Source organism: Phycodurus eques, chromosome 5, assembly GCF_024500275.1.
Source record: "Phycodurus eques isolate BA_2022a chromosome 5, UOR_Pequ_1.1, whole genome shotgun sequence".
In the NCBI taxonomy this organism is placed as follows: domain Eukaryota; kingdom Metazoa; phylum Chordata; class Actinopteri; order Syngnathiformes; family Syngnathidae; genus Phycodurus; species Phycodurus eques.
The window spans coordinates 8,819,114-8,831,381 of NC_084529.1; the positions used below are offsets into that span (position 1 = coordinate 8,819,114).

General features: G+C 47.0%; 1 protein-coding gene across 1 annotated transcript in view; it reads right to left on the minus strand.

Moving 5' to 3' along the window:
* Nucleotides 1-227: 227 nt before the first annotated feature.
* Nucleotides 228-12,268, minus strand: part of LOC133402604 (aminopeptidase N) — a 28,150-nt gene continuing 16,109 nt past the window's right edge. Inside the window, exons 15-23 of the mRNA XM_061676526.1 lie at nucleotides 7,041-7,171; nucleotides 6,847-6,902; nucleotides 6,380-6,527; nucleotides 6,171-6,259; nucleotides 4,120-4,230; nucleotides 3,878-4,045; nucleotides 3,648-3,788; nucleotides 3,295-3,376; nucleotides 228-477 (exon numbers count right to left, since the gene is read on the minus strand). Of these exons, the coding sequence (XP_061532510.1) occupies nucleotides 322-477; nucleotides 3,295-3,376; nucleotides 3,648-3,788; nucleotides 3,878-4,045; nucleotides 4,120-4,230; nucleotides 6,171-6,259; nucleotides 6,380-6,527; nucleotides 6,847-6,902; nucleotides 7,041-7,171 (1,082 nt within the window). The 3' untranslated portion in view covers nucleotides 228-321. The remainder of the gene's footprint in view (nucleotides 478-3,294; nucleotides 3,377-3,647; nucleotides 3,789-3,877; nucleotides 4,046-4,119; nucleotides 4,231-6,170; nucleotides 6,260-6,379; nucleotides 6,528-6,846; nucleotides 6,903-7,040; nucleotides 7,172-12,268) is intronic.

Genomic DNA, 12,268 nt, shown 5'->3' on the forward strand with positions numbered 1-12,268 from the left:
AAGGGGGGCCAGAGGCTAGGTTCGAACTCACAACCTCAGAACAGTAAGGCTTGTGTGATAACCATTCACTGATTGTGCCGCCAATTGTATATTGTATGTACCTAAATGATTAGGATGTCTTCCTTCTCTGTTTGTAATTGTTCATTTTTGAACATCAGAACCTTCAAGAAAGAAAGAGTCGAAGTACTCTTACTTATGAACAATTGTTTATTCACGGTATTGTACAGTACACTGTATGTCACCTACAGTATGTGTGATACATTTGTTTTTCCCCCATGTTTATATAGTACGTATGGTGTATAACCACTTAATTCTGACACTTCATTGGTTTGTCTGGCTGGTGAACCAGTCGAGGATCTCTTGTTTGTTCTGCTGTCGCCATTTGATATTGGCTCTGGTCCTCTCCACAGCCTGCTCCAACGCCAGAGTTGCTGAACCAAAGCCTGCTGCTTGGTGCTCAGTCATAAAATCTTCTAGCTGCCAGAGGAAACATGTGGAATAGTTCAGACACACGCACACAGACACACATGGATAAAAATATTTAACTGTTCTAAACATCTTCCCATGGGCTCACCACATCTTCCCATGGGCTCACCACCTGTGTACCTGACCCCATTGCAGTCCGAGCTGGGTGGCGATCCGAACACGAGCTGTTCGGATATAGTTGGGCTCGCCTCCACACACCGCTTGAGCTCTAGTACCAGTTCTGTTGAAAGGGGTTGGACTCTCTTCCACTCTGGAGTTGCCCAAGGTGAGAGGCGCAGAGCAGGTGTGTGTATACTTACTGCCCCAGGCTCGGCGCCTGTACATTGGGGCTCACCCAGGTGAACGAGAGGCTAGCCTCCCTCCGCTTTCGGGTGGAGGGATGGGTCCTGACTGTTGTTTGTGCCTATGCACCAAACAGCAGTTCAGAGTACCCACCCTTTTTGGAGTCCTTGGAGGGGGTGCGCTGTGGGACTTCAACGCTCACGTGGGCAATGACAGTGAGACCTGGAATGGCGTGATTGGGAGGAACTGCCCCACCGATCAGAACCCGAGCTGTATTCTTTTATTGGACTTCTGTGCTCATCACGGATTGTCCAAAATGAACACCATGTTCAACCATAAGGGTGTCCACACGTGCACTTGCCACCAGGACACCCTTGGGCAGTTCGATGATCAACTTTGTGGTTGTTTCATCGGTTTTGCGGCCACATGTCTTGGACACTCGGGTGAAGAGATGCACGAGCTGTCAACTTATCACCACCTGGTGGTGTATTGGCTCCGATGGTGGGGGAAGATGCCGGCCCGATCTCGCAGGCCCAAACGTATTGTGAGGGTCTGCTGGGTACATCTGGCAGAATCCCCTGTCAGAAGGAGTTTCAACTCCCACCTCCAGCAGAACTTCACCCACATCCCAGAGGAGGCGGGGGACATTGAGTCCGAGTGGACCATGTTGCATGCCTCCATTGCTCAACCAGCCGACCTGATCTGTGGCCGTAAGATGGTGCCTGTCGTTGCGGCAACCCCCAAAGTGGTGGGCACTAGCAGTGAGGGATGCCGTCAAGCTGTAAAAGGGGTCTGATTGGGCCTTTTTGGCCTGTGGGACTCCTGAGGCAGCTGATGGGTAAGCAAGCAGCCAAGCAGAATACAGCTTTGTTGGTCACAGAGGCCAAAACTTGGCCGTGGGAGTAGTTTGGTGAGGCCATGGAGAACGACTTCTGGATGGCTTCTCAGGAGCGGGAAGCAGTGCACCATCAACACTGTGTATCGTGGGGATGGGGCGCAGCTTTGCTCGTTGTGAGTCGGTGGGGAGAATACTTCAAAGAGCTCCTCAATTCGACCGACATGCCTTACCATGAGGAAGCAGAGTCTGGGATCTCTGAGGCGGGCTCTCCTATCTCTGGGATTGAGGTCGCCGAGGTGGTTACAAAGCTCCTTGGTGGCATGGCCCCCCCGGGGAGTGGATGTGATTCGCCCGGAGTTGCTAAAGGCTCTGGATGTTGTGGGGCTGTCCTCTGCAAAATCGTGGGGACATCAGGGACAGTGCTGATGAATTTGCAGATTGGAGTGGTGGTCCCTCTTTTTAAGAAGGACGACCGGAGGGTGTGTTCCCACTACAGGGAGGTCACACTCCTCAACCTCCCTGGTAAGGTCTTTTTAGAGGTGCTGGAGAGGAGGGTCTGTCGCGAAGTCCAATCTCAGATTCACGAGAAGCAGTGTGGTTTTCATCCTGGCCGTGGAACAGTGTACCAGCGCTACGCCCTCGGCAGGGTCCTCAAGGGTGCATGGGAGTTCGCCAAACCAGTCGACGTGTTTTGTGGACTTGAATACGGCATTCGACCTTGTCCCTTGGGGAGTCTTATGGGGGGGTGCTTCAGGAGTATGGGGTACCGAACCCCCTGATATGGGCTGTTCAGTTCCTGTACGACCAGTATCAGAGTTTGGTCCACATTGCCGGCAGTAAGTTGGATTCGTTTCCGGTGAGGGTTGGACTCCGCCAAGGCTGCCCTTTGTCACATTTTGTTCTGTTGGTTTCATCAAGCCATGATCTTCAACTCTCAGTGAAGCGGTTCGCAGCCGAGTGTGAAGCGGTTGGAATGAAAATCAGCATGTCCAAATCTGAGACCATGGTCCTCAGTCGGAAAAGGTCAGGATGAGGCCAGGTCAGGGATGAGATCCTGCCATAGTGTAGGAGTTTAAGTATCTTGGGGTCTTGTTCACAAGTGAGGGAAGAATGGAACGGCAGATCGACAAGTGGAGCAGTGCAGCGTCTGCAGTAATGCGGACTTTGTATCGGTCCGTTGTGGTGAAGGAGCTAAACCGAAAGGTGAAGCTCTTAATTTACCGGTCAAGCTGCGCTCCTACCCTCACCGCTCGGATCTTGAACAAGATCCCGGATACAAACGTCCGAAATGAGTTTCCTCCGCAGGGTGCCCTGGCTCTCCCTTAGAAATAGAGTGAGAAACTCGCTCATCCGGGAGGGGTTTTGACTAGAGCCGCTGTTCCTCCACATTGAGAGGAGCCAGATGAGGTGACTCGGGCATCTGATTAGAATGGCTCCTGTACACCTCCCTGGTGAGGTGTTCCAGGCATGTCTCACCAGGAGGAGATGCCGGGGACGACCCAGGACACGCTGGAGAGACTATGTCTCCCAGCTGGTCTGGCAATGCCGCGAGATTCCGCCGGAAAAGTTGGATGAAGTGGCTGGGGAGAGGGAAGCCTGGACTTCCCTGCTAAAGCTACTGCCCCCGCGACCCGACCTTGGATAAGCGGAAGAAAATGGATGGATGGATGTTCTGAACGTTGAAAGACCTGTTGTAGCTGGGCAGATGTAGAAAATCTTCCTGTGACTCCATGGATTATCGAGGCAAAATTGAAGGATCCCACACCATATCTAGAAACAGAAAACACGTTAAACAGATACAGCTTCAGCGCCACCTTTTTTCCTCTTAGTCAGGAGGGTGCCCATGCCAGCTGCGAGACATAATCCCGACAGCATGTTCAAGGCCTGCTCTCGGGCATGCTCACATTCACATCTAAGGATAATTTAGTTTTCAAGAAACCTACTATGCATGTTTTTGGAATATGGAAAGAAATTAAGTGCACACCCATTGGTTCCCATCCATTTACCACAAACATACAGTACATTACTGTGTAATACTTACTGAGTGATCATGTAGTCCCAATGCAGTTTAATAAAGTCCCACGCTAGTTCCTGACCCAATCTGTTGCTGGCTACAGACCCAATGACTATAGAGGCATCCTGCTTACGAATCATAGCTGGCTTTAAAGTGTATGACAGATATCTGTGGAACCAAGAAATAAAGCCATCAAAAAAGCGATTAAAAATTGACATAATTTGTATTGAAAGCAGGAATGAATAGTATGCACTCACCTTTCCAGCAGTTGTGTGTTGCTGGTACAGGCTAGGGCAGACATGAGTTTACTGGCTTCGCTGGCTACAGAGGCATTCTTGAACTGGGTCCAGCCAAACTCCCACTCTGCCTTGTCACCGGACGCAATGGCACTGCAGTATACTGCATCCCGCAGGTGTGGCTGGATCCTGTTAAGATAAAAATAAAAGTTTGGTAGGTTTGTTCATTTAAACAAAATTCAATAATATTTTGTAGAACACACAAATTATGCTGAGGTTTGTCCATCCATTGCTTGAACCATGCAGTGGTCAGGTTTTGGCACTGTGTTATTCCAGTCTTGCAAGCCATTGTGATGGCATTCACCTGATTGTACCTGCAGGAAAGAAACAACATGGCCATTTAGATTGATGCATTATTGGTCCGTTCAGTCTACCTAAGAGTAACAGTCCCCATCAACATGGCTGTCAGTATGAAGTTAGATTGTTCTCCACAGTTACCATGCATATGGTGTGACTTAGAGGTACTGTACAGTATATTGGCAGGAGCTATCTGGCCATTTCTTCTTTTGTGTGGAAGTGATTTCTTGAAAAATTAAGCTTTTTGAGGCACAGAAGTCAAACATGCAACCACATAAATCTTACCAGAAATGGGGGGACTTGAGTCAAATGACTTGACTAGGTCAACTCGAGTTCCCAGTTTTATGACATGCGACTTGCTTGCCAAATACTTCAGAAAGACTTGACTTTAGACTTGGTTGCCAAGAGACTTGATTTTGACTTGAACTACATGACTTGACAAGTCATCTCGTTTAGAGTTGGAAATCTGCATTTTAATAAAGACAATTTGACTTTTTTTGAAAGAAAGAAATGTTGTTGGGGGGTCATTCGCGCCAACCTGGCAAGACAGTCTGCATTGTTGCACAGTTGCCAGTGCGACCTAGCCACCTGCAATGAACAACGATGGAAGGAGCTCCAAAGATAATACAATTTTGATTAAAGTCGTTGTTGTCAATGAAGTCTGCAAAAAGAAGATGGCAACTGTGCTTGCAACTCGCAACAACAATGACGTTGAACTTAATCCGTCACTACAAAACTCCCAAAGACAGGTAAACTAATGTCACAGTTTCACTAGCTGGTCAAACATGAAGTTTCATAGACTGGTTTGGGAGGATTAAAAATAAAAATTATGTGATTGTGAATGTTTTAGTACAGCTAAGTAACGTAACAAAAAGTGGGACGGTTTATGATATGTATTTGTTATTTATTTTCTTGTCCTGTTCGGCTGTTAGGTCAAGCAGAATGGAAAATCTGTATCCCGTTTATGCCGGAAGATTTACTGTTTCACAGTGGAGTTTTTAAGCTTCCGCTGTGGTTTCTTAGTATTATAATTGAGGTTTATTGAGAATCAGACTTGATCACTCGAACAGAACAAAACAAAGTTTCTAGAAGGGAGAGAGAAACAAAGACAAAAGACAAAGCACTAATTATAAACAGAATGAGAGAAGTAAATCATTACATTATCTACAACAATGAAACATTAAATATGAGTGTGGCATGGGGCTGTACTCCTACACCCTGTGAGGGAAGGACAGGACAAGATAGAACAGGACAAGGACAGGAGAAGAAGCATGCAGGACAAGGGTCGTGAACCTGGCTGTACAACTGAAGTGTGGTGGGATTAATTATGTAAATTATAAGTCTACAAAACGAGAGTAAAAGTGAGGGGATACACAAGCGATGTATAATGAGTTACTTGTCGCAGTAAGTAACTTTTACGTCAGGCTCCTTGTTGGGCAGCTAAGGAGTCCTGGGGGAGATGTGTTGCGTTTGTTCGCGGCAGTTATGTTTTTTACATTGAAGCATGTCTGCATTTGTGATGAAGATATCAGACAGAGAAATCCCAGGCAATACAATGAAACACACAATAAAACAGTTAGATTTAAGCTAATTAGTTGGAGACTGGTGGTGTATAACCACTGCACATGGGTGGGAAAAAAACTCTTCCTTGATAGCTTTATAGGAGCCAATAATTATCAAATACAATTTCCTACAACTCAAGGCAACCAACAAATTAGGAAAAATTTGTTTTCAGATGTCAACAGCAATGTCATTGACACAAATGTGTTCCTAAATCCCTCATAGATACTTGACACATACTCCGAAGCCTCAACACAGTATGACCTATCACTAGTGAAAGGCACTGTGGGAGGCAAAATAAAGGCCTATGTCTTGCCATCTTTTGTGCTGTTTTTTCAAGTGAATTTTCAGATAAGCGTCTCGCCACAATATGCTTGAATCCACGTGATATACTCACTGGTCCGTGTGTCTCTGTGGAACTTGGATCCAGTCTGTCATCTTTTTGAAATACAAGTAGAGAGGAGTTACTAACTTCTTCATGTATTCCTGGAAGTATTCCAGACAGATGAGTCAAGTACAGGCCATAAACTTTGCTTTCCATGACATCAGGGTCGAACAAACATGACAATATGTCCGAGTTTTGTTTAAAAGTTACTATTTGCATACCTGCATAGGGTGATAGACCTCAGTTTGGTCCAACATAAGGTAATAATAGTGAAGGTTATTTAGAGCAGTCTGCCAGGGAATGTAATCAGTCTCAGCATACAAATAAGATGTGGTTCTCAGAGCAAGTGAGGCAGAAACCACGTGAGCCCTGAAAAGTGAACAGATATGCTTAGATTTTACTTGTCTCTGGACTATACCATCCACCACCGGGTTGGGAAATAGTGAATCTTCTTCCCAACTTTTTTCCTATTCGGGCTTGCAGTTTTAGATTGCTGATCTTGGTTTTGGCATGGTTTTTAGTGTGTGTTTGTTTTGTCTTGTTGGGAAATAGTGAATGCTTGCCTTAAACGTCAATGGTGGACTGAATAGAATTAAAGAAAACAGAATATTTGTAATAGCTTATAACAAATTAAGTGTAAAAGGTTTGAAATGGAGAGGAAAATCACATACACCCTTGAGTGATCTACCTGGCCAGATTGAAGGCATCATCCACAAGCTGGGCTCTGTTTGTTAGTGGAATAAGCTGTACAGGAGAATTTAATGTGGACACAGACATATACATAAAATGTTAGCCATTTTATTCACTCTAGGAATAAAAAGTGCTAGCAATAATATAAGACAAAAACTATAACACTAATAATTTAGTGTTGAAATATGGTACCTGATGATCTCCGATAAGCTGAGCCAGGAGTCTTTCCCAGTTTCCTAGATCATAATTTACTCGATAATAACCTGTGACGTTGACATTGGCAAGAATCCACAAGCCGCCACTCCTCATCTCCAAGTTCATAGCTATAGAGGAGAAGGCAGGGGAGAATATACTGTACATGATATACGAGGTCTCAGAAATATTCCAGGACTTCTATTTCTTCTTCTTCTTCTCCTTTCGGCTTGTCCCGTTAGGGGTCGCCACAGTGTGTCATTCTTTTCCATGTAAGCCTATCTCCTGCATTCTCCTCTCTAATACCAACTGCCCTCATGTCTTCCCTTACTACATCTATCAACCTTCTCTTTGGGCTTCCTCTAGCTCTTTGGTCCTGGCAGCTCCATCCTCATCATCATTCTACCAATATACTCACTCTCTCTCCTCTGGGCGTGTCCAAACCATTGAAGTCTGCTCTCTCTAACTTCACCTCCAAAACATCTAACATTAGCTGTCCCTCTGGTGAGTTCATTTCTAATCCTATCCAACCAGCTAATTTCTAAAGAGAACCTCAACATCTTCATTTCCACCACCTCCAGCTTTTCTTCCTGTTGTCTCTTCATTGCCACTGTCACTAATCCATACATCCTGACTGGTCTCGGCACTGTTTTATAAACTTTGCCCTTCATACTAGCAGAGACTCTTCTGTCACATAATACAGCTGACACCTTCCTCTCCCATACAACCTGCTTGGACCCATTTCTTCACTTCCTTACCACACTCACCATTGCTCTGGACCGTTGAAACCAAGTATTTAAAGTCCTCCACCCTCGCTATCTCTTCTCCCTGTAGCCTCACTCTTCCCCCTCCACCCCTCTCATTCATGCACATATATTATGTCCTATTTCGGTTCATCTTCATTGCTCTCCTTTCCAGGGCATGTCTCCACCTTTCTAACTGTTCCTCCACCTGCTCCCTGCGTCACAATGTTATCTACAAACATCATTACCCATGGGGATTCCAGTCTAACCTCATCTGTCAGCCTATCCCTCATCACTGCAAACAGGAAGGGGCTCAGGGCTGATCCCAGTCCCACCTCCACCTTAAACTCCTCTGTCACACCAACAGTACATCTCACCACGGTTCTGCTGCCCTCATCCATCCATCCATCCATCCATTTTCTTTACCGCTTATCCTCACTCAGGTCACGGGCTGCTGGAGCCTATCCCAGCTATCTTCGAGCGGGAGGCGGGGTCCGGTCGCCAGCCAATCGCACGGCACTTAAAAACAAACAACCATTCGCACTCACATTCATACCTACGGGCAATTTAGAGTCTTTAATCAACCTACCATGCATGTTTTGGGGATGTGGGAGGAAACCGTAGTGCCTGGAGAAAACCCACCCAGGCACGGGGCATAACATGCAAACTCCACACAGGCGGGACCGTTATTTGAACCCCGGTCCCCAGAACTGTGAGGAAGATGTGCTGTCCTGTATTATTCTAACATACTTCTTTGCCATTCCAGACTCCTGCATGCAGTATCACAGTTCCTCTTTAGGTGCTCTGTCATAGGCTTTCTCTAGCTCTACAAAGACACAATGCAGTTCCCTCTGACCTTCTCTGTAAGTCTCTATCAACATCCTCTAGGCAAATAATGCATCTGTGGTACTCTTTCAAGGCATGAAACCATACTCCATCCATCCATTTTCTATCGCTTATCCGAGGTCGGGTCGCGGGGGCAGTAGCTTTAGCAGGGACGCCCAGACTTCCCTCTCACCAGCCACTTCATCCAGCTCTTCCGGGGGGATCCCGAGGCGTTCCCAGGCCAGCCGAAGGATGTAGTCTCTCCAGCGTGTCCTGGGTCGTCCCCGAGGTCTCCTCCCGGTGGGACGTGCCCGTAACACCTCACCAGGGAGGCGTCCGGGAGGCATCAAATGCCCCGGCCACCTCATCTGGCTCCTCTCGATGTGGAGGAGCAGCGGCTCTACTCTGAGATCCTCCCGGATGACCGAGCTTCTCACCCTCTCTCTAAGGGAGAGCCCGGACACCCTGCGGAGGAAACTCATTTTGGCCGTTTGTATCCGGGATCTTGTACTTTCGTCACGACCCACAGGTCCCCCTGTAGTTGGAACACACCCTCTCACACAACCAGGACAGCCCTACAACATCCAGAGCCTTGAGAAACTCCGGGCGAATCTCATCCACCCCCGGGGCCTTGCCACCGAGGAGCTTTTTAACCATCTCGGTGACCTCAACCCCAGAGATAGGAGAGCTCGCCTCAGAGAACTCAGACTCTGCTCCCTCATGGGAAGGCGTGTCGGTGGAATTAAGGAGGTCTTTGAAGTATTCTCCCCACCGGCTCACAACATCCCGAGTCGAGGTCAACAGCGCGCTATCCCCACTATACACAGTGTTGATGGTGCAGCACCGCCTCTAAGGACTCCAAAAAGGGTGGTACTCTGTACTGCTGTTTGGTGCATAGGCACAAACAAAAGTCAGGACCCGGACCCCCACCCGAAGGCGGAGGGAGGCTACCCTCTCGTCCACCGGGGTGAACCCCAACGTACAGGGGCTGAGCCGGGGAGCAATAAGTATACCCACACCTGCTCGGCGCCTCTCATCGTGGGCAACTCCAGAATGGAAGAGAGTCCAGCTCCTCTCGAGAGGACTGGTACCAGAACCCAAGCTGTGCGTGGAGGCGAGTCCGACTATATCTCGTCGGAACTTCTCGACCTCACACACCGACCACTCCTTCCCTGCTAGAGAGGTGACATTCCACGTCCCTAGAGCCAGCTTCTGTAGTCGGGGATCAGATCTCCAAGGTCCCCGCGTTCGGCCACCGCCCAGCTCGCACTGCACCCGACCAGTATGGCTCCTCCCACAGGTGGTGAGCCCAGGGTAAGGGGGACCCACGTTACCCTTTCGGGCTGTGCCAGGCCGGGCCCCATGGGTGAAGGCCACCAGGTGCTCGCCTTCGAGCCCCACCTCCAGATGAAACCATACTGTTGCTCGCAAATACTCATTTCTGTCCTGAGTCTAGCCTCCACTACTCTTTCCCATAACTTCATCGTGTGGCTCATCAACTTTATTCCTCTATAGTTCCCACAGCTCTGCACATAACCCTTGTTCTTAAAAATAGGCACCAGCACACTTTTCCTCCATTCCTCAGGCATCTTCTCACCCGCTAGAATTCTGTTAAACAACATGGTCAAAAACTCCACACCCACCTCTCCTCGATGCTTCCATACCTCCACAGGTATGTCATCAGGACCACCTACCTTTCCTTTTATCATCTTCTTTAGTGTGTTTCTAACTTCCCCCTTACTAATCATTGCCACTTCCTGGTCCACCACAGTTGCCTCTTCTACTCTTTATTCTCTCTCATTTTCCTCATTCATCAACTCTTCAAAGTAGTCTTTTCATCTATCCAGCACACTACTGGCACCAGTCACCACATTTTCATCCCTATCCTTAATCACCCTAATCTGCTCCACATCCTTCCCATCTCTATCCCTCTGTCTGGCCAACTTGAATAGATATTTATCTCCTTCTTTAGTGTCCAACCTGGCATACATGTCATCATGTCACAAGCGATACATTTCAAACCCAAACTACAAACTATGAGTTTTCCCGGTCAATGTGGGCCAGACGATTAACTGGCTCATCTACAAAGAGATCCTGTAGCGTTCGTTACATTCAGTGAAAGAGAATTGTCGAGATTTGTGGCAGGACAACTCATGACAACGCACCTTCTCACAATACCCTGAGCATCCAACAGTTCCTGGCAGAGAAGAACATTGTGCTGGAGCAACCTCCCTACTCAACTGACCTGGCCCTGTGATTTTTTTCCCATTTCACAAACTCAAGGGGGCCATCAAGGGGACCTGATTTGAAGACTTGGATGACATCAAAATAGCTTAAAAGACGGAACTGCGAAGGATCCCAGAATAATCCTTCGAGGAGTTCATGAAGCCGTGGCAGAGAAGGCTGGGAAAATGTGTTAACCTTCAGGGGGATTGCTTCGAAACGGGAAGACTTGTAGTTTGTATTTTAGATTTGAAATCTATCTTTTCTGAGACCAGTCCTGGAACTTTTCTGAAAGACCTCGGACATAAATTTATATTGTTGATGTTTACATACACGATACAAAAATACACTTTTTTAATCATTGTCTGACATGAAATCAGACAAAACCTTTCATGTTTTAGGTCAATAAAGATGATCAAAACTGTTTATATTTGCTAAATGCCAGAGTAATGAGTGTAGGATTTTCTTTTTTTTTTTCATTAACAGCAACGTCCTTCGGCTGGCCTGGGAACGCCTCGGGATCCCCCTGGAAGAGCTGGATGAAGTGGCTGGGGAGAGGGAAGTCTGGGCGTCCCTGCTAAAGCTACTGCGACCCGACCCGGATAAGCGGTAGAAAATGGATGGATGGATGGATAGCAGCAAAGTGACCGACTGGCTGCAGTTCGCCCGTGACCCGCGTGAGGATAAGCGGAACGGAAAATGAATGAATGATGAATGAATATTTATTTTATTACTTCAAAGTCGCAAATTTACATACAGTATGATTACTATGTATAAGTATAAACACCATGGGAATGTCCAGCCATCATACCGTTCAGGAAGGAGACAGGGTCTGTGGCCCAGTAATGAATGTGCTTTGCTCCTAAATGTGCATATCAACCCAAGAAAAAAAGTTAAACAAGTACTGTACCGACATAGGCTGAAAGGCGACTCTGCCAGGAAGACGCCATCACGCCAAAAGAAACATCAAATAGCCATATTACAATTTGGAAATGCACACAGGGACAAAGACCTTAATTTTTGGAGACATGTCCTGTGGTCTGGTGAAAAATTTAATTGTTTGGCAATATTGAGCCCTGCTACATTTGGAGGAAAAAGAGGGACGCTTGCAAGCCTAAGAACACCATCCCAACTTTGAAATATGGGCGTGGCAACATAATGTTGTGGGGTTGCTTATTGCAGGAGGGACTGGTGCACACAAAATAGATATCATGAGGAAAGAACATAATGTGGAAATACAGAAGCAAGATCTCAAGACAGCCAGCAAGTTGAAGCTTGGGCGCAATTGGGTCTTCCAAATGAGCAATGACCCGACGCATACTGCCGAACTGATTACAAAGTGTCTAAAGGATAACAACATCAGGTTTTGGAGTTGCCATCGCAAAGCCTGATTACAATCCTATTGACAATTCATGGGCAGACAAGAAAAATAATTTG